The following is a 23,272-nucleotide window of genomic DNA, read 5'->3' on the forward strand; positions in this document are numbered from 1 at the left end:
CATGTCCAAGCATCCTGTATCATAGCCATGCTAATCATGTTTCTAATAAACCAAACTGTTTGTAAATCAGTCAAGATTTCAGCGAGTTAAGAGTATTTTTGTGCAGATCACTCACCTTACAACAGCTACCATAACGCGAATCAGAGTAACTGTTGACTGTAGCAAGATGGCGGCCGGTCAGCTACGCTGGAAAATCTCCCATGAGCCATCTAGTGTTTATATATATCTATGTTCTCTACAGCTGGGCTGATTGTGAATCGTCTCCGCACATGAACGCTGTAGGCCTATAGCTGTCAAACTGTGATCACCAGTTCAATACATTTAACAAATTCGACTTTCTACACTTATTTGAACATGTATGAATTTATTTCCAAAATGTATTGAACAAAAATTGGGTAAAAAAAAAAACATTTTTTTTTTACCGAATTTTTTTTTATAGGATATGTACATTTCGGTTAACCGGTTAACCGTTTTTTGGGGGGTCGAATATTTGAATATACATTTGCTTTCAAATTCCCATCCCTAAAGGCCTGCAGGGGGTACAAAAGAAAGACATGTATCAACAGCAAATATACTCTGGATTCAGTTTCGTTGCAGGAAAGAAAACAAGTGCGAAAGTACTTCAACTATTCCTCTTTATTATGTTCTTCCACGTGTTATTGCTGTTTTAGCTTCCCGCCTCATGCGATGGTGAGAAAAGCCACGTTTCTGGGTGTTAAAAGCTTGGCCTCTGGGCGTTTAAGACCTGCACCGTCACACCGGCCCTCTTGTCTCCTGCACTGCTTTTCCTCTCCTGTCCATTTATTATTTCTTCTACCCGTCACGGGTTAGACCTGCGCTCAATTGACTACACAACTTTACAGTAACATCTTGCCACATGTAGGCTATTCATATAAATAGCTTATTTGATCAAACACATGCAGTAAATGATTACTTTCATTATCTGCCAATCATTTTCTTGTGTTTTTTTAACAATTAATCCATGAAATATAAAATAAAAAATAAAAAATGAGCGAAAAATTAAAGTAATTTTTACATTGGAAAAGCTAAAACTAGTATTTTTTTGGGAATTTGTGCCTAAAATCGGACTTTAATCCGACCAATTTGTCTTACAGTAGATGTCAGCTTAATTGATCCCTCTTAATGACACATTTTGCTGGTGGTTCAGGATTTCTCAAATTGAGGCGGTGCGAGAAAATCTATCTGCCAAGCTGTCTTTCTCCAAGGCCCTCTGTGATTGCCCAATTATCGTCCCATTGTGTGGGGGTGCATTTAATAACCCACTCTCCACACTGACATGTGCAATACAAAGCTTTCCTGCATTATTTTTGAGGGTTTGCACAAATATCATAAACTAAATGCTTTTGAAGGATTACAACCATCTAAAATACAAAATCTATTCGTATATGGCATTTATTTTCTGCTTTAAAGGATGTAAGTCAAAATCAAATTAAAATACAAGTAGCTCAAAGCCTTCCTACACCATCTCAACTCTGTGAATGAAAACTAAACACCCACACAGCCACACATTGATGTGCATACATCAAAACACTGCATACTTCTATCCTCTCTTTTTCTTTTATCCTGACTTTCTGTTTCTTTTCTTTCCCTCCATACTCGGGTCCGGTGCTTTTCAGAAGGCGAGGCTTATCCCAACATCCCTGTGATCACTCTGTGAAATCTGCAGAAAACAATGTTTCCCACAATAGTCTGCACCACAGCAGAAGCATCATACAAAATAACATTTTAAGGTAGACTACTAGCAAAAATAAAATGTGTTCCCTTTACTTTCTAACGTACATGTGACCTTAACAGTGCAAGAATTGCTACATGTATTCTGCTTAACATTCTAGTCACTAAAAAGTAAAATAACATTACAATTCATTACAAAAATACTAAATCTGTCCATTGGCTAATAATTTATACAATAGATTATTCATCGTTAACTGGTATATGCTATGTTTGGACGGTGTCAAAGTGGACGGAATAATGAAAGGTCCTGATGTGGAGCCCAGTGCAAAGAGAAGAGGGTCTGACAGGAAGTATTGCATTAAGAGTTGATTGATAAGTGAGGAGTCTTGGTCCTCCTAACTCCTCTGAGGGACGCTGGGCTCCTCCTGGCTGATGTCCAGCAGCTCGTCCTCGGAGAAGCTGATGTGAAGGCAGGTGTCGTTCATGGGGGGGGAGAAAGGCGGAAGGTGGTCGTTAGTGTCCGGGCGTGAGGTGGGATCAGCAGGGTACGAGGAGAAGAGATCCTTCCTGTCCTCCAGGGGACTGTCGCAGCCGCTCGAGGCCGTTAGAAACGTCCCGCGGTCACCGAACAAGTCGTCGTCATCGCGTAAAGGAAACAGCAGCGACTTGGTTTCGGACCGGACCCCCGAGTCCTCGCTGGCCGAGCAGGAGCTGCTCTCGCCGTTACAGAGGGAGTGGAAGTCTGCGGAGCACAGGGAGCTGGGGGTGATGTCCGGGAAGGAGAGGCTGCTGCTGCTGCTGCTGCTAGGGGCCCCGTCGTTAGCCGTGACCTCCCCGGAGCCCGGAGAGAAGGTCCTGCTGGAGCGCTTCCGGATCATGGAGGGCGGAGGGTCCAGTTTAGGGATCGTCTGTTTATATCTGCCAGAGAGGGAACAGAGGGGGGGGGGGTTAGGGGCGTCGGACAAGATGCCACAAAATCAAATGAAAGACGTTTCAGTGGCATGGTCATATTGGAACACAGCATGGCTAAGGAACGTTGAACAAGGGGGCAGATCAGTTTAAGATCAGATGCATGTATCCAGAGAAAAGCTTGGAACAGGGGCCCTTCAACTTCTATGGATGTTTACGGGATCATAATTATGTCATTGGATTGTAAAGATACTGTAGCTTAATATTGTAGCTTAATATTGCTGTTTGACATACTTTCAGACGACACCAAATATATTAAAAAGGTCCGTCTTAAAGCGTCTCTCAGTTTTTGTCTCGGGGTAAAAACTGTTGGATTAGCCAAAACGACATTATCTTTGAACACCATCTTTAACAATATCACACACATTATTAACGATTCACTTTTGATTTATTAAATTGATAATGTTCAATTCACCGTTTGCAGAATTGACTGTATTTCATCACCTTGGTTTGCTGTCTCAATAAATGCACCTCAGCTATCCACTTCCATTCTCTTTCAACTGTTTGGCTGAGATCGACTGCAACACGTCTTTCGCTTTATTAAAAGCAATATTTATTCTACAGTATTGCCATTTGTCTTATACCTTATTTAATACATAATAACAGCTTGTCAGACTTTTCCACACCATGGATAAATTATAGAGCTATATAAATACTTATATATATATACTTATATATTAAAATGCTTTGAATCAGAGATTAGGCCTGACAAAAGCCGCGTTCACACTGCGGTACTTTTCCCACAAAGGTTCATGCGAACTTAGTTCATGAGAACTCTTTAGTTCTCATGAACTAAGTACAGATCGCGTTCACACCAGAAAAAGTCCCTGGGGGTGGATTAGGCAAATGAAGCCGCTGACGTCACTTCTTCTTCTTCTGCTTTGGGTTTACTGGCAGGCCGCAAACCACTTCACGGCGTATACTGCCGCCCAAAGTCCCCGGCCGGAAGTCCCCGGAGTTGGGGACTGGCTTCAGTAGCAGCTGCTGGGACTCCCAGCAGCTTCTCCTGAAGCCTTCCGAGTAAATCGCCAGAACGCCGACACCTCCTCATCTCCACCGCTCCCATGTTTTATTTTGTGTTGCCATAAGTTAGTCTCTCTGCGTTTCTGCGCTGGGCTAATGCTAATAATGCTAATGCGAGGATAATAAAATGGCGGCTTCACAAAACTTGTTGGGAGTTTTACGGGGCGTGGTTTGCAATCCGCCCAGCCAATCAGAAATATAGCTATTTTCTCAAAAAAGAGCCGCTCGAAAGTCCCTCTTTTTGGTGTGAACGCGATCATGAACTAAGTTCGCATGAACCTTTGTGGGAAAAGTACCGCAGTGTGAACGTGGCTAAAGTGCTTTGAAAACACAAGCGCTGAAACAGCATACACAGGTGATACACTTATATAACGTAGACACTGTAAGAAAGAAATCCGATTCTGAATATTTATATATATGTATATTCAGGTCTAGCACTATAAACTCCTTCGTTGTCCACGTTATAATAAAACAGACTTCTCTCCACTGTACATGAGAATCAGCCGACAGCCAGCTTCCCTCTCCATCGATCACATTGTTACCCATTAACCTGAGACGCTCTGTGACGCGAGCGGTTCCTAGCCAAGGCAGAAACCCTCTCCTTCTCCCTGCCCCCTGCTGTTCCTGCCGTCTGAGGACTTATCTACATCCCACAGCTCCCCCGATGAGAAAGAGAGAGGAGCGAGGGAAGAAAGGGAGCCACAGAATACAAAGAGTGTGGGGGTAAGGAAGCGATAAAAGAGCTCACACCAGAAACAGCTCCACTGCAGTCTCTCATGCAACACAGAACATCCACGACAAGCACCAGCTCCCACGACCACACACGTACAGGCATCGTGTTGGCAAGGAGGCCCAACACACGTGTGCTAACAAGCCTCACTTCCTCCCGGACTCCACCCATCTACATTATATTGCGAGATGCTAACTTTGTTCCCCCGTGAAATCCGGTCTGCGGCTGAATCAGCTCTCTAATGAACTTAAGCGATGTGCCGATGTCTCTACCGTCTCCGCTTCGGTACAGATGGGTGTCGATGACAGACTCGTTATAATGGCGCAGGGAAACCATCACCAGAGATGATCACACACGGTTTCCCCGGCGAACCAAAGGAGAAGCACAGAGCATTGTGGGAGAAGTCACGTTCACGAACTCCAAGGTCACCGGAAGCATCGCTGGCTTTTATTCGCCTTAGGACGACAACGTGACACAACACTGTGGTGCCAACTGAAATATGGCAACCACTACTGTTTGGATTTTAATTAAATGTTGTTCAGACATTCAGTGTTCCTACTGACTCCCTGGACTTCGTGAGGCGGATGTTTCTGATTTAAAATTCAAAAACGTTTGGATGGATTAACATAAATCAATGGTTTCCCTTTCCCCGAGAAATACTTTAAAAGGCTCCATTGTAGTTTGGGGGATTACTTCTTCCCTGTCGTGTGCTATATAGGTTTGTGTGCATGGAAATGTCGAGCTGGAATATTTCCGCACACCGACACGCTGTGGTGCATAACTAATGAGGTACGTACGAATGTTTGGCATTGCATTTTAGAGCTAATTAATGTCAGTTACACGTGTGCTTTTAAAGCCTGTGAAAACAGACTGAAATGTAAAAAATATTCAACAGCTCGTACATACTAGCAAAGATGCTTCTTGATAAATGAAAATATACTTTTTTAAATATTACAATTTATGTGTATTTGGCCCAGTCTGTATTACGACAGCCTTGGACACATGTACCGTTTTTGGAGCGACTGTTTCTTTGAGGCGTTCAAAGACAAACCGCCCGGTCTGAATTGTGACGCAGCTTTGGTTTCTGGTGCGGTTCTCTCTCAGCGTGTGCTGCCAGGTTTGAGGATGAGTTTGCAGCTGGATCGAGGAGCAGGCCGCGCTCATTATCATAACTTTGACTCAGCACTCCTCTCTCCGTCACACTGACACCTCCCGGCCTTATCTCTCTCTTCTGTGTCTTCCCTTAGTGTTCTGCCTTTTATAACTTCATCGTCGTCTTTCCATCCACCTCTCTTTTCCCTTTACGTCTCACATTCTTTTATTACCACACAGAGATTTGACAAACAAGAAGGCAACTTGACAAAAAGGTAGAGAATACCTACTTTCTTTAAGAATTTAAACCATACTTGTGAAATTGTGGATGTCTTTCCAAGAGATTAAGAGTAATCACAAAAGCCATCCAATCCCAGACACATTCGATGTCTTGCTGTGACTGGGTGATCGTATGTTGCCTACACACTTCATTAACCCGTCTGTCTTCTGATAAGACAGATTATTTCCTCAGTAAACGTACAAGCCGCTCTCTTGCTGCCACTAAGAGGAAGGACCCACAGTGCTCGTTAGTCCCTCATCTTGTGCTCACTGGAGCAGGTTGTCAGACTAAAAGAGATTATTAGGCCATTTTACCACAGCTGCTCACGTACACTTTACATTACTGCGGAGGATCCTTCTAAATGGCCCTCGGTTTCAGTTCATTAAAGCGCAGAATAGAAAATGGACTTCCAGAGACTTGACATTTACTAGAAATACTGTACGCAATTCATCAGGGAGAGACGTAAGGGGTTTTCTTGCTCAAAGTAAGATTATTTTTTTTAGTGGAAATGCAGTTTGAGATACATTATTTCATGTCTTTCAGGTTTTTAAGTTATAATTATGTTTCAAAATACAGTAACTAAATGTACTCAAAGCAGTGTTCATTTCTAAAGAAAGATGTTGACTCATCGGGTCATCGCTTACGACGCTTAAATAACTAAAATAGGGCAATGACCAAACTCGATTCAACACCAGCTGTGTCCTATTGTAGATTTGTTTTAGATAGCTTTAAGTTATAGTTTATAGCATGATAACAGAGCATTAAAATGAACCCAAATGTTCAATATAATCTGATGACTAAGTATACTAAAATAGCTACTAACTAAGGAACTAATAAGGCAAAGACTTGCAGTCAAATGTAACTAGAATGGATGAGTTTGATTGAATAAGATAAAAACTGACGAGGACATCTAACTCAGGACTAAGACTTGTGAGATCTCTGATGGCGTTTGCCTGAGGCTGTGAAACTGTCCTTTGGTCAGACTCAGTAAAGACATGTATGCACACGACACCAAACACACACTCACACTCACTTAAATACAAAAGACCCCGTGTAACACCGTGAGAGCAGACAGGTATTCTCCTCTGCCTCTCAAGTGACAGCTTTACTGTTCAGGCGGAACCTCCACTGACAAGATAATAGCAAATACTGACAGGAATATTTCTCCTAAGTGTGCGAAACAAAACAAGTGCTCACAGTCTTGCAAAAGTGCATAAATCACAGACAGAGCTGCCGTGCATTAAACATGTGTGGCTCCCTGATTAGCTCCATGGAGGAGAGACGATGCAGTCTTCATTAGCAGGGAGAATCACGGGTGAGCCCTGAGCATGAACCAGCACACCCCCACACTGTTCACCACCACATGCCCAGTACACAGTCCACATGCTGGATGTCATGGAAATACTCACATAGAGGGAGGAGAAGGGGCAGGAAGAGGAAGAGGAGGAGAGGAAGGGGCGTAGGCAGTGGCAGAGCTCCAGGGCAGGTAGGCTGGTGCATGGGAGTGGGCAATGAGCTATGCACTGAACAAACGAAACCGTTGACTTTAATTAAATGTATAACGCCAGCAGGTTTCTCATAACTGTATTCGGTTAGTTGAGAGCAATAATATTAGGTTTGAATACAAATGATAGGTTCAACTTAAGAACATTGCTCTGATCTAACCTACAGTAATACAGCTATGTGAAATCTGTTGACATTATACATTTCATTAAAGTCAACGTTTCAGCCTTTCAGTGTGGGTTTAAGAAAGCCTGTCGTGTGGGAGTTATTTAGGGGTTGTTGTTGTTGTTGTTGTGTGTTTGACTGACGGGGAAATGAGGGGTGGTTAGAGGAGGAAGAGGAAGAGCAGCAGAGGGTCCTCACACCTGTACCGAAGAGAGGCAGCCGTTAGAGTACAGAGGAGCACCACACTATGTCAGGGGAAAGGGCTTAAAAGCTTATGTCAGTCATTCTGCACATTTTAGCACATTTAAACTACTATGTGTCGCATTCTATACAACTAAAACAGATGTGACAATGCAATACTACAATGTGACGCAGTTGCAATGGAGACATCGGCAGTGTGAGGATGAAATTGAAGTGGTATACACAATTCAAAATGCTGTGAAGGCGTATACAAAACACTCTGCTCGTGCTACAAAAACATAGCGCTGCAATCTGACAATTGCTTTGTACATTACTCGTTATAGTTTCCTCTATTAAGTGTCCACCCCAGTTTCCCAAAGTAAGTCTTTAGAAGTCTTGTTTCGTTAGTCCTACCAAATCCTCAGTTTAATATGATGGAAAGAAATAAGCAGCAAACCTCAATGTTTGATAGAAAACCACATTTGCGTCATGTTGACATGAAGAACTACTTTAACAATGTATCATCATTACAGCAATCTTTTAAAAATATAACCTTGTTAATGCAAAATTCTTTTTTTGTTTTGTTAAAAATCTTAAACTGCTGCTTCCAGTATTACCATACATTATTATTATTTACATAAGAGAATTGGTATGTGGTTGTTTTTTATTGAAAAGGGACACAATAATAATAATAATAATATATTTTAATTTATATAGCGCTTCTCATCTGCCAAGACAAATCTCGAAGTGCTTCACAACAAGGGATACTGATACACTTTGAGAGATTAAACAAATAATTGTAATAATAATAAGAAATCAAAATATAAAATATAAAATAGAGTACTAAAATAGCGATAAAAATGTCAGGCCCTTGTTTTATAACAACACGTTTTTAAAATGAAAGAACCAGATCTATCGAAGCTACGAGTACTTTTAGACTAAGACTAATCAAACCAGGGCTTTCAAGAATTGGAAAATATTCAGGAGAATTTAGTTAATTGGCGAAAACATAATTATTTACCGTCATTGCTTCACTTTTTTTGTTAGAGATGTGTCAGACTATTAACTGCCAGAACTTATTAAATGTTGCAGGAAAATCAATAAAGAGGCAAACGCAGCAAAGGTGTTAGGAAATGAAAAAGGAACCCCCCTCTGTCCGCAGAACAAATGACTCATAATCCCAGCATGCTGATTTACTTCAACATTCAACACATAGGGATAACTCAGGCAGGGCCGGCCCTCGGCATAGGCAGTATAGGCGAATGCTAAGGGCGCATCAACCCATAGGGGGCGCCGAAAATGTAAAAAAAAAAAAAAAGTTAGAAATTAAAATTGTTTTTTTTTTAATTTCATAACACAATTTCCCGATTTTGGATCAACAAAGTACATCTTATTATCTTATACTAACAGAACTACGCCTATATTGCGTACAGCGCCCATAAACTATGGCACACACACCCCCACCCCCCCAAAATCAAGTTGAACTGCCCCAGTCCCAGTAAAAGCCAAAGGTTTATGTGAAATTGTTCTTTTTTTGAAATAATTGTTTTAGTGTGCAATTATAGGTGTTAATTTTGTATTTGTATTCATTTAAAAATAAATCAAATTCCCAAAAAACGTACACAGCTTCTGTGTGCTTTTATTAACATTGGAATTTACTGTGTAAGCGGCCGCGGGGGGGGGGGGGGGGGAGCTTTAGAGAGCTCTCTCCTGAAAGACTGAGAGGCTTTGATAACCTCAGCTCAGTGAGGTAAAGGCCCACCTTTATATGATCATTACTGTATAAAAAAATAAGAGAATAGGTGAAAAACAGGTATAAAATACTGACAGTACAAAAAAGTTGTTATTAATAAACAAGAATACAGTTTGAAAGGGGAGTGATTTGTAAAATATCCATAAAGAAAAAGAAAATCTGCTTACAGTTCTGTTTCATATGGGTGTTGAGAGATGTATCCATAGATCTCCTAATGTTGCTCTCAAAGTGCACCAGATTGATGATTTTAACTTCAATATTAAAAAAAAAAGTCTTCCTGGGGGTGCATGCCCCCGGACCCCCCTAGAGGAGGTGAGGTCCCCCCCCACTTAAATCATATTCAAATGGATAGGAAACTAAACTTGTTTTGGTGGTCATGCCACAACCGTGCACGCGCGAATCATAGTGAGTGTCTGCATTTTTGGGGGGGGCGCCAGCTAAAATCTTGCCTAGGGCGGCAAATTGGTCAAATTGGTCAGGGCCTGAACTCAGGCCATCAGGAGGCTAGCAAGAAATAACAGCACAACACTTATTTAAATCACAACCAGTGGGAGCTGATCAACAGGTGGAGAAGAAAGGGAACATCTCTGTCTTCCTGTTTAGTCACGTCTAAAATCATTTGCACTGTGAGATAGACATAAGTAGGAGGCTTAATCTCAGGAGCGACACTGGGCCTTTGTGAAAGCGTCTTGCTTTGGTAAAGAAAGGAACACGGCACATTAGAGAGATGTGTGTGTGGGATGGTGAAGTGGGTGGATGAACGTGGATCTGCAAAGTCACTACAAAACTTCTTTTTAAAGCAAACCAATGAATCCTAAAGCCTGACGAAGTCTGCAGTGTAGCCGAGTCAGGCTGGCCTGCAAACATGGTCAATTAAACTCATATCACATCGCTGCAGTCAGATTAGGACGATGCTGCTGGTGCATCTCATGATGTTGATGGAAAACAAAGAAGCATACGGGGGAGGAAGAAGACCAGCCGAAAGGTCAGGAGATGTGATTATGCAACACACAACACGGTCAGAGAGAAGGAGAGCAGTCCATAGCATAGCAGAGGAAAGCATGACTCACTGGTGGATCAGTTATAGTCCGGTGTTCTTATGGCCACCATATGTGTTTGCCCTGTGTGGGCACGCTGCCGGCTTAAGACACAATGTGAGGATTGCCATGTTGGTAGAGACAGAAATATCTCAACAAAAAAATCTGGATACATCGCTCTGAAACACATTTATACAGATATTTACGTGAAGAGGATTTCTCTGACAGATTTTATTTATGGGACAATTCTGAATATATGTAGCGTAGCTTTGAATGAAATATCTCAATAACTTCTGGATAAGTTGCCTTAAAATTAGGAAAATAAATGGACGTCCCCCTCAGGACTTCACGTTGCCTTTATTGCCATCATCAGGTCAACCTTTTAAATTGTCCAAAACTTTTGTTTATGACCAAAACGAGTATAGTATTGGCAGAGGATATACAGTAGAGGGGTGATGACTTAACAAAGCTGCAGATTCCATAGTCCAATGCTCGGCCCACAACGTGTACTTTAACTGTTACACCCTGTTTGATTGTGCCTTGCCTGTTAGTCGTGTACAGTGTGACTGACTACATGGTTAGCTTTAGCGTTGTGAGGAAACATACCAGATGCAGTGATCGTATAGCACTCGACTCAGCGAGCCAGCTGGAGAGTGAACCATGTTGGGCGTAATAACTGTGATTTAGAGCTAAATTGCACTAATAATGTGAAATGAATGGATTCCATCGCCCGGCATGAACAGCTCCTGACCCAGAGCGGAGGTCAGCTCATGGAGGAGGAGGAGAGAGAGAGAGAGAGAGGATGGCAGAAGAGTGTCCGTCTGCTTTCCAGAACATCAAATAAGGCCACTCAGGCTGTACACATTGATTCCCTGGGGAAATCCGGAAAACAAAAGCAAATGGAAGTAATACAATGTGCCGTGTTGCGGGGGAGGGAGGGAGGCTGACGAAGGTATTGCAGAGCAGATTCATGTGGAGACTAAATAACATAATGAAGTTCCATTTACATAACCTTCATTCTGTGTCGTTGTCCCTAGGATTCACTGTGATCACAGATGTACAATTGAGTCACTTAAGCAGCATAACATACACATTATAACCGATGTAATCGAAAGGTCACATCAGGAATGAAGTTATTTAGTTCAGCAGGAACATTTGTCCTGTGCAGCAACAACTTGACTTTTCATTACGTGTACATGCCATGTGAATAAACCCAGCATGTACGAGCACTATTAACAGACACATGATGTCACTCAGGAGAGACAAACAACGTCCAATAAGAAAGAGGGGGACGATGGCAGAGAAGGGAAAGTCTTTTTAGTATTTTTCTAAGCTATTAAATCTTCTGCTAAGCGTTCGAGACAGATAACTGAAAATGAGGTGCTCAGAAAGAAGAGTTATAGACAGAAGAAACAAGGCAGGGGAAATGGGGGGTTTCAGCCGGGCACACAAAACACTCCCAGATGAAACTGATTTTCCCGTGGAAATGTAGGGTCACAAAATGCCTCTCTTCGGAAGAGATCTGAAGTTCCTTTTGTTCCCTCTCCCTCACACGCAAAAGTAAAAAAGATATTCTGACGTGGACTGGGGTAGAGTTTCAGGCTGTGACGGGCGAGGAGTCCGTGCTGCAGGAAACCACAGGATGTGAGTCTGGGAGCAAAGCCTCACACACAACAAAGCAGACCCACAACATCCACAAGCACGCCAACACACACGACACCACTGAGTCAACTCCTTACTTTTCTCACTGTCGGCTCTAAAATCTCCTTCAACATGCCCTCCTTGGGGATTCGCTGGGGATTGCTTTCAGAGGGAGAGCAAACATCGAGAGATCAATTAAGTGCGAGGATGAGAGCGGGGGGATGAGTAAGAAAGGACTTAAGAGTTTGCTCTGCTGGATCTAACGTAGTCAATGTGTGCTTTTTATTTTGATGTTTGCTATTTCCGGTCTTAGCGATGGCTTTGATGAGAGTCGCTGGAGCTTTAACTCATTAAAAAGTGATTAGATGCCGTGTCCTATATACGCATTCAAGGTAAGAGCTGCTGGTGTTTGTTTCAGACATTACATCTAAAGTACAGACGGGGAAGCACCTTGCAAGGTAACATTTGCAAGACGGTGAGAAATAAAAACTCACTATAGATTAAGCCTAAGAATACAACGTCTCTGCCAACGCGTTTTAATGGCTTTTCAAAATGAGTTATTCCATGAAATAGAAACGGTGCTGGAGTTAAAGCTGATAGAGTTTCTGTTTTCTCTTGAATCTCATCCTCTCTCAGAAGCTTCTCTGATTCCCTTTCTCTTTCAACCTCAACCCTGATCCCCTCTTTGTTTGTCCGAGCCTTTTCCTCCTGTGTTCTGCAATCCCCTGATTACAGTCACACTTTCATTAGCTGCAGGCTGCTTCTGCTGAGTGTAGCACTTCTCCACTAATAACACCAACAGCTACAGGCTGTGTGTCACTGTGCCTCCTCAAATACAAACTGACGGCTACCACATTAGGAACATGTTTGCACACTAAAAGGAATAGTTCGTTCATTTTCAGACTTGTATGCTTTCAAGCTAAGAGTAAGATGGAGAAACATTGATTCTACTTCCATGTTTATCCATACAAAATGAAGATATGGCCAAACAGTGTAATCAGGGGGATAGCGTTCGCCTGGCTCTGTTCAAATGGATCGACATGTAAGCTATCTGCCCCTTCAAAGTTTACTTGGTTATCTTTTTTTTATTTTGTTTTTGGGTTCATAACTCAAACTCTGAACACAAAGATGCAAAACACAGATTATTAGACTCGGTGTGACTTACAGTTTAAATGTAATATTCTATTTTTTAAGTTACCCAGTGAAAGTGTCTGTTCATCCCAGGCAGAGATGGGGTCGTTACTAAAAAAAAGTAATATATTACACTACTTCGTTACTCTCTAATAAAGTAACTCGTTACTTTACTCGCAGGGCCGGCCCGCCCCTCCCTGCAGGCAGATCACGCAGACCGCTAAAGTTTCAAATGTTCTCTTTAGTTCAGTTTCCATTGTCGCATAAGACTGATCCAGATCCTGAATGTTTTCCTATCTGACCATGGCTGTCCTCTGTCTCCTGCTATCTGACCGTGGCTGTCCTCTGTCTCCTGCTATCTGACCATGGCTGTCCTCTGTCTCCTGCTATCTGACCGTGGCTGTCCTCTGTCTCCTGCTATCTGACCATGGCTGTCCTCTGTCTCCTGCTATCTGACCGTGGCTGTCCTCTGTCTCCTGCTATCTGACCATGGCTGTTCTCTGTCTCCTGCTATAAGTATATTTTGCGCAGTCAATCTCTGCTCACGCTGTTGCGTCGGCGTGTTCTCCTGCGTGTTGGCCATGTGTTGCACTGGAACCAGACACCGCAAAGACTTCAGCCGAGCACGTACGAACTGCGCATGCGTGAGTGGCAATAACTCTCCTTACCAGCAGGTGGCGGTAGTGTGTATTCATCATTAAAAACAGGCAACAACCGGAAGACAGAGCAGAAGAACAGAACGTGATATAAACAAACAACAAATAGCTGTGCGTTAGCTTCACCTTAGCATGTGTTCTTTGCAGGTGTTTGTTGAGGTTTGATTATGACTGATTTTAGAAAGTAACGAAGTAACGCGTGTCGGGGCGATGTTAGTAACTGTAGTGTGATTACTGGATTATAAAAGTAGCGTGTTACACTACTCCGTTACCGACAAAAGTAATATTATTACAGTAACGCGCTACACCCAACTCTGATCCCAGGTTATATAGAGTGGTGCAGGGATGACGTTTTTACCAGAAAATAAGCTGCGCATGGGTTCCCTCGACAAAAAAGCAATGCGATCTCTCCATAGGATTTTGGAAAATAGCTGGAAATAAGGTCTGTGGAAAACAAACCTGTTCGATGAATGCACGTTTTGTTCAGCCGGATAATCTCCACATGTCTACCCTACTTTTATAATTTTCTAATCATAAATCTAGTCGCCAGAAGCAAAATGCTAACGTTATGCTATAAAGGAACTACAGCAGGGTCGCTGCTTCAACGTCACGCCAACTTAAGATCGATATTCTAAAATACAGATTCAAAATGGTACAAGTTGAAGCTTTTTGTTTTAACAGTTTGCAAGAGCGCAGGTACTTGCTTTCAAGCAGAACAGGGAAAAATAAACTTAGCGGGAGTGTTTACGCGTTCGGCGTAATGACGTACAACATCCTGGACAACTTCTGTAGTCCTATTCAGCCACTTGTTAACAACCATCGTTTTTCAGACGCGTCAACTCTTCAAAAATCACCAGTGCACTGCTAGTGTATTTAGGCCCCCGTCCACACAGAGACGAAAATGAAAATTAACCGAATTCGATATCAAAAAAGTCTTCCGTCCACACGGAATCGGCTCAAGAAACGTGTCCGTCCACACGAGACCGCTCGACCCGCTGGAGAAGATGTAGTACATATGCCGGACCTGTAAGTGGCGCTGTACTTCCACCACAAAATACACCAAAAGCAGCGAATAAGACCGATGACGATTATTATGTTATATATTATATTATTATTGTTGCTGATGGTTGTGGTAGAGGAGCTGTAAATGTTGCACTAAAATCTGTATCATGGTCAGTAACGTCTGGAGCACGAACGCAACCCTGTGATCCGCCATTGTTGTTGTTGTTGGTGAAACGCAGAGAGGTGGGGAGAGGCGGGGCTATGGCGTCATCGTTTTCAGGGAATGATCGTATTATCGTATATCGTATGATCCGTACAGACGGAGCCGCAAGCATTTCGTCCTCAGATCTACCCACTTTTTGGGAGCCGCGTTTCCGTGTCGGCCTCGTGTGGACGAACAGTCTTCTATACGATAGAGAACGTTAGCGGATTCAACTGATATCGTCTCCGTGTGGACGGGGCCATAATGTCATGGAACAAAACGTGATCCGTCTCTTAAATTTGTGTCAACCACAGACCTTATTTCGAGCTATTTTCCAAAATCCTATGGAGAAATCCCATTGGCTCTGAGACGAGGGAACCGGTAGTGGTAAAATGCTAACTCACTTCCGGGTTTTAGGACTCGTCACCACTCTATTGCAGACAGGATATGCCAATAGCTGATTCAGTATACCTTTAATGGTGCCAATTTTCTAAAAACATTCAACAAATAAAAGGCATAAAATCCCTCAGGGCTCAAGTTGTAGCCAAGAGCTAGCTAACGGCATAGCAACATTAAAGTTCCTATTTATATCCCCTAAAAACATCATGCAAACTTAAGACAAATCTCCCAAATAGAAGTAAAACTACGAATAATATGGAGGTACAAAAAGGAGTAACAAACTCATTTACACTGAATGTTTAAATGTTGCATTTTCAGTTCTTTGGACGATGTTTCTTATAGACATAAGAGAAACTCTCTACCAGAAAAAAGGCCTATTTCTCAAAATGTTGAACTATTCCTTTGACACATAATAGCTTTGTTACAAAATGTTCTTCATTTTCATTGGACTCACTTAGTTCTGGTACAGTACTTTATATTCTATTCTAAATAAAAAAGCAAAGTGGTATTACTTTTCATCTATGTTGGCAGTGTTCCTCAGGGTGAATGGGACGATCTCATTGCACGAGCCCTCCTTGTTCTCTGCGCTCCCATTGGCCCTGATGAAGAGGTCAGCGTCTCCGTTCACCAGCACAGCAGGCTCGCTGCTGTTCTCCAGGTTGAGCAGGTTCAGGTAGGACTCAGCACTGTCCACAGTGGAGGCTTGGAGAGGCCATGCAGGTGTGGAGGTGATGAGCTGGTCCAGCGTCTGGATGTAGTTCTTCCTCAGATTCAGAGTCTTTGCTGATGTTACTGAGCCGCACGGGGACTGAGGACCATCTGGAATAAGCAGAAGATAAATCAACAAAACGCCACTATAATAAAATATGCAACTGATGAGCATTTAAGAGTTAACCATAGGGCTGCAACAATTGGAAAGAAACTCATTTTGAAATTGTGATATGAATCCAAATTTTGGAGGGATTGATCATTTTTGTGTCATTATCATTCAAAGATATATAGGGCCACTTTAAATTCAAATTAATAGTGCAGCCCTAGTCGACCAAAAGTAAAATATATTAGATATTTCTTATTTGTCCGAAGATCTCTCATTACAGAATGGAGAAGTTGGCTCTGTGCCAGAGGAAGATTAAGTCCAGCTATGTCTGAGATTAGCATTTTTTTATCAGGGACTAACATGATTAAAACCAGCATTAAACATAATGTGGCATTTTCAAAATGTACACACTTCAAAACTCACACACACACAGCTCTGCCCACTGTGTGCGTCTCATTATGATTTTGGCAAGAATGGTCATTTCTTTTCACTCCTGTAATACATGCCTCCACCGAAAATCCTCCCTTGGGACAGTGTGTGTATGAATGTGTGTGTGTGTGTGTACCAAAAATAAAGGTTTTTACACAATGAAAACTCTCAGTGAGAACACAGTCTGAGAGTGTGAGATAATGTGCTTTTAAATCCACTCTGATTATGTAATCTGCTCTTAGTTTAATATAGAGATGCTATTGTTTGTAAGAATGTTGTTTTTTACACGTTGTGTTGCAAAAAGTGATATGGGCGGGGAGGAATCAATATAGTTGGCAGTAGTGTTTAAGGACTGCCATTCTTCGGCAATTCATGAGCAGTGGTTTAAATGTTTCTCACAACCACATTAAAAACATCTGGGAGAAAGCTCATTAAAAAAACATTTCAACACAATGCAGCTAGTACAACAACACCACAATAAATAATAATAATAATGGATTACATTTTTAATTAGAGCGCTTTTACAGGTGCTTAAAGCGCTTTACAATTACATATTACACATATTACACATAAATGTCAATACTGTGGACATTACCCACAGGAGCAAATGCGGGTAGAGTGTCTTGCCCAAGGACACAACGGCCTGACGCAGGTTTCGAACCGGTTCACCAACGCACCTTGATCTGATGATCAACGCTCTAACCACTGCGCCAAAACCGCCCCTTAAACATATAGTTAAATTAACACATCGGGAACAGTGTAAACATTCGAATATTCTTAATTCCAGATGTTATAGTAGATGTATAGTTGGATTAGATGTCAGTAAGTGGAAATGGATAAATGTTAGGACATAATGTAGCTTCATGCATCTGTTTGTAGGAGGGTCCAGTGCTTTGGTGCAGACTATATTCCTCTCATGTCCTGACCACTATTTTACGAGGTTAGACCGGAGCACTCTTCAGTGCACCTTCCACTCAATCCTCAAATTGAATGCAGAGTTAGATCCCAGGTCAAACGTCTAGTCTAGAGGGTCTTGAGCATGTTGTCTTCAGTGATCGTATTGTTATGTGTCCTTGTTTCTTGTCCTGGAATATGTTCTTGTTGATGTAGCAAGTGGAGCTCCTGTGATGCAAGAACATTTTCAGATTTTAACTGACATTAAAGTATTATCGGATGTCTTCCACATCAGCCTAAGCTATCATTTGTATTATCGGTACTTATTATCCAATTAACTAATGTTGGCACGCTAAACTGCTTCACCTTCTGCTACTACTACTACTATTATATACATTGAGTGAGTGAATGAAACCTTTTTTACATAAATGTGAAAACTCATAAGCTTATGTACAAATGAAAGAATCATCTCTGAAAACCATGTTTGAGCACCAACTCACTCTCACCTCACTCTCTCTCATTAACAATATCAAGGGCTTTTAACCAGTCTTCATTAGCCATGACAACAAAGCCTCCTTTGATTCTGTGATCAAGAAGAGAACTCCGACACAGAATGTCCACACTGCTTAAGCCGTTTTCGCTCACACCAGGAGGATAATCTTCTTTTAGATAAAGGCAGCAATGCTCAGCTGCCCAGAGAGCACAAAGGGCACACCTTCACCTGCAGGGCGGGGGCTCGATCCCCGGCAGCTGTGCCTCTGCCTCGTCAAACACAGCTGAGGGTGTTTGCAGGCGGGAGGCCATGTGTGTCATGAGTGACTGCACTGTCCCGGGCCAGCAGAGGAGCGAGCAAAGACCCGGACTGCAGAACCTGACCTGACATCAGTTCATCTGTTCCCAGCGGTCACTTACCGAGTCCATTAGCCTGCAGCTCCGGTCCTGCTGGTGTTGTTGGGGCGCCGGCCTCCAGCTCCTTCAGCTGCTGCACCAGCAGAGCCAGGTGCTGCAGCAGGTCCCGGTTCTGCAGCAGCAGCTGGTGGACCCGGGCCTGAGCCTCCAGGCGGGCTGCCGACTCTGCAGCCATCTGATCCTTCAACAGCTGCACCTGGAGAGGACACACGAGAGAGGGGGGGGGGGGGGTGCATTATGGATTGAACTGTTAGAATTAGAGCATATGGATACAATAAAATTGTGATTTAGACTGATGTTTTTATTGCAATATGATTTCAATATTTTAGGAATGATCATTTTGTCAGGAACTGTACTAAGAAAATATGTTTGGATAATAAAATGTTAGGGTGACACTACTTTCACAACGCAATGCAATATTCAAATCACAGAAAGGAAGCTGAATTAAGATTCAAATTGCAAAACAGAGAAATATTGCACTTCCTGTTATTTTAATATTACACTAATCAATATTGTGATTTGGATAAATGACCAATTAATTGTACGGCAAGAGTTTTGAAATACTTTTTTTCTGTCTCTTTAATTCCGCTTACCTCCCATCAGAGATATTATGTGATTTTGATTAATTATATTATTTGGATTACATCTAATACATCATTTCCCATTGCTATGATTTCAAGACTGAAACTCAAATGAATAATGGGATGGCTCTTTAGGGGCATCATTACCTTGCGGGTCGATGTGGCTGTGGCATTGCAATCAACCGCATCACACTTTAAACACTGAAGTGATATGCATTTGTGTTGTAGTTCCTCAGAGTACGCTATACATGAGGGTTATTCAATCGCTTGAGATGCTCAAACGTTTAACCACATGTATTTCATTCTGCTACACTTACTGCCCTTCCATTACTCTGTTGGTGCTGCCCCCTAGTGGAAAGCATAGGTAAAAGACACATATTTGATTGAGGGAGAGATAACTCAAGATGAAGATCATCTCCATAGGGCTGCTTAACTGTGCTAAAATATTTTCCATATAGTTCCTGCTGATGTGTGATTGTGTGCAACATAATAGAGTGAATTAAGCTACAACAAAGTGTGTGAATGCGGACAACACTAAAGATAATACTACTAATAATAAAATAAATGTTTGCCAGTTAGTAATTTGGAGGACAAATAGATGGAAGAAAGTAAAATAGGACAACAATTTAAAATTGCGTTGAAAATTTACATGATGCTCTTTGTTATACCAAAAATCATATCAAAATATGTGGAATTTTCCTGTTAATATTAGCACTATTTGTGGGTGGTTTGTTTAATTTTGTATTTCTACAAGTCATTTAGCTTGAACACATAATATTTAAATGTGGCAGGATGAATGACGAAGACAAAACTAACAATAATAAATAAATAAAATGTGATGATCTGTGGAGCAAAAGCCTCACAAGTCTCTTTTACTAAATAATTCCATTTTCATTTCATAGTGCAGGTTTTCAAAAGCTTACTGAAATAAATACGAGGCAGAGTGAGAGAGAACGATGTCATCAATGTCAATGGACGAGCAGAATCATATGAAGTATTTCATGACACACTGGATGAGCTAAATCCACAGCGTGAGTCAGGAGCAATCCGACGAGCTCAGCTGGGCCAACAAAGTCAATTAGAAAGATAAGAGGTACATGCTACTGGCTTTCACTGAAAACAGGAGAGCATCAAGTTTAATTTATGCCGTACTGATTATTGTGTTCCCCTTTCTAAAAAGAGACTATTGATTTTGATTTGGCCCTTAATAAATAAAAGATTGTACAAGGGGCATAGACTAGAAGAAATGTTAATCTCATTCATTGAAATGCTTAATAGGAATGGCTGTGCAGTGAGAGAGGAGAACCAATCAGAGTGGAGATGCAACGACTATTTGGGAAAATGTAAATCAGTCAGTAAATGTTAAAGCAAAACATTGTGAAAACCAATTCTCTCTGGTTTCATGTGTTTAAATCTAAGATTGTCTTCCTGTCTTTGCAATAAATTAATTACATATACTTAGTTTGCTGCCTTTTTCTAAAAGTACCAAAGGTGGAAACTACCTGGCGGGTTCAATTGACCTTTTCCAGGAATATTTATTTTTTAAAGTATCAGTTTTAAAACATGGATTTAAGCTTGATCTTAACGTAGGGTTGTAGAGAAAAGTTAAATGTAATTTTATTGATACAAGAGTAATGTAAAGGGAAAATTAGTTCAGAGCAATATGAAAAATAACTATATATATACATATATAAAAGAAAATACAAATAATAATAATATCATATTAAGTCGTTGAATATCAAAAAATAAAGTTAATACAAAAATAAAAAGGAAAACATTTTCAGAGCAATACAAAATTATTATTTTTTTTAATTAAATTATAATAATGAAAATAATATAATAGTAAAAACCGAAATAATACAAATGATACCATATTTGGACTTTGAATATCACAAACTCTTAAGACTTTAAGGAGGGGATCGTGTAATCAAATCAAATGAATCCACAATGCGTCAGATGCAGCCCTGAATGTAAGGCTGTAGGTGTACTAGAGTACATTACATTACATGTCACTTGTTAGACGCTTTTATCCAAAGCGACTTACATACTCAAGACTGTGGGCAATCCCCAGAGGAGCACTCTGGGATGAAGAGTCTCAGGGACACAACGACATGCTGACTGCAGTGGGGTTTGAACCTGTGCCCCCCTGATCCCAACTCAAGGCTCTATCCACTGCACCACACGCCTCCCAGTAGATATTTTACAATTGGTCATTATGACCTTCTGCCGTGTTTACCCAACCTGCACAATGTGTATGAGTTGTTATTTGTGTGTGTGTGTTTCCTTACCTGTGCGACGGCCACCTGTGTGTGCTGCTGCTGTTGCTGCAGCTGCTGCTGAAGGAGCTGCAGGTAATGCTGCGACGCCAGCGGAGTCAGAGACCGAGAGCAAGGACTGCTGGGAGTTATTCCTTGGGACGTCACAGTGAAGAGGGACCTCTGAGTAAAGTCCTGAGCACACAGAAAAACACACAACATTCATGGAAGGAATAGGATCGTAAAGACATGAAAGAGTCCTTGGACATCATTGTTGGCCACAGGGCTGCCGGTTATATTACCTGTCCTCATAATAGGAGCTATTTTTAAACCTTGCACACCAGACACATGCAATTAGGGAACCAGAAGGATAGAAACCCCCGAGAGACTGAGACCAGGAGTGAGACCCACTGATCTGGAGCCCGAGTGTAACCCCACATCAGAACTAAAATCATCTCAGCTCATTTTCAAATCATTCATTCTTTTCCCAATGTCTCCATTTATCTCAGTCTCCAATCCTCCTGGATTTTAAGATCATTTTCCAGGTAGCGCAAATGTTCCCTGGAAAACCTCCTTAAATCTGCTTTGTTTTCACCCTCTTCTTAGACAGCAGATCAAGACAGTCAGAAAGTATTATCTAAAGAAGAATCCCATGAAATGTACACTCGTTTTGAAGAGGGTCCTTGACCAAATCTTAAACAAATGGAAAGCGAATCAACACAACACTAAAAAATGTCAAAGTATAAATGAAGAAACTGATAACATTAATGAAAACAGAGGCAGTAAAATATTTACAGATTAATATTGGTACAATGGTATATAGAATATATTGCAACTCCTACATCAGACCACTAGAGGGCGAAGTAACACTCTGTAAAAGGTCTCAGGGTATCGGGTTGGATTGCAATGTAAGAAAAACAGTCCCACAACTTTCATAAGATTTCTATTGAAATGTTGCTCCACTCCGATTGGTGGACAGAATATGTGACGTCACTTTTTTCAAACTGAGCTCTGCCAGTGAAGGGAGCTCAACAAAAAAACACAACATATGTGCAGCATCTGAAACAGTGGCATACCTTTTCATGCTCATGTAGCAACACATTGTTTAAAGAGAAGCCGATTGATACCATTTCTCAAGGCCTTTAATTACATTTTCAACAGCCTTTCAAATTATCGCCTTGTGTTGTCTAAACAACCTGCATTGTGTAATCCATATCTTTTGATCAGTCTTTATTTCCGTTATCCTGATCTCTAATTAAACCTTCCTCCATCTCTTTCTTTCCTTCCTTCCTTCCATCCTTCCTTCCTTCCTTCCTTCCTTCCTTCCTTCCTTCCTTCCTTCCTTCCTTCCTTCCTTCCTTCCTTCCTTCCTTCCTTCCTTCCTTCCTTCCTTCCCTCTCTCTCTCTTCTCTTATCTATCTCCACGGAGCAGATGTTCATGAACCCCTCGATGGGATTAAGTGCCCCCCCTTTCACAGGCAGCAGGAATATTCAGGTTCGCCTCTCCTATCCACCACTCTCTCTTTCAGCAGCACGATAACAGCTGTGTCTCCTGCGCTCTCACTATGGTGACAAATCCAAAGAAAAACATCGTGACACACCAGAGCCTCCCCATCCTGTCACAGCCGAGTCAGTACCTAACTCCGTAAGGATTTAAATTATACTAAACCTCAAGCACAACTGAAACAAAAATGTCTTTCTTTTCACCTAATGCATGCGTGACCGTGTTTTTTCACACACACAAGGCAAGGCAAGTTTATTTATATAGCACTTTTCAACACAAGGCAATTCAAAGTGCTTTACAAAAAACGAAAGACATTAAGAAAATGGCATTTAAAATCAGTCATTAAAAAGAAAAGCTAATAAAATAAACATTAAAAGAAAAAATACATGGATAAAAGTTACAGTGCAGTTTAAGTTTAAGTGAATAGT

The 23,272-nt window shown here is 41.5% G+C and overlaps 1 protein-coding gene across 4 annotated transcripts in view; it reads right to left on the reverse strand.

Moving 5' to 3' along the window:
- Window positions 1–621: 621 nt before the first annotated feature.
- Window positions 622–23,272, reverse strand: part of LOC117456395 (carboxyl-terminal PDZ ligand of neuronal nitric oxide synthase protein) — an 86,047-nt gene continuing 63,396 nt past the window's right edge. For 3 of the 4 annotated variants that reach the window (XM_034096266.1, XM_034096265.1, XM_034096267.1), the window contains 4 exons: window positions 21,374–21,535; window positions 18,508–18,700; window positions 15,968–16,274; window positions 622–2,610 (listed from right to left, as the gene is read on the reverse strand). In XM_034096266.1, the coding sequence (XP_033952157.1) occupies window positions 2,088–2,610; window positions 15,968–16,274; window positions 18,508–18,700; window positions 21,374–21,535 (1,185 nt within the window). In that variant the 3' untranslated portion in view covers window positions 622–2,087. Of the gene's footprint in view, window positions 2,611–7,195; window positions 7,655–15,967; window positions 16,275–18,507; window positions 18,701–21,373; window positions 21,536–23,272 lie in introns of all 4 variants that reach the window. The other variant, XR_004553241.2, reaches the window with a different exon arrangement.

Source organism: Pseudochaenichthys georgianus, chromosome 12 (assembly GCF_902827115.2).
Source record: "Pseudochaenichthys georgianus chromosome 12, fPseGeo1.2, whole genome shotgun sequence".
Lineage (NCBI taxonomy): Eukaryota > Metazoa > Chordata > Actinopteri > Perciformes > Channichthyidae > Pseudochaenichthys > Pseudochaenichthys georgianus.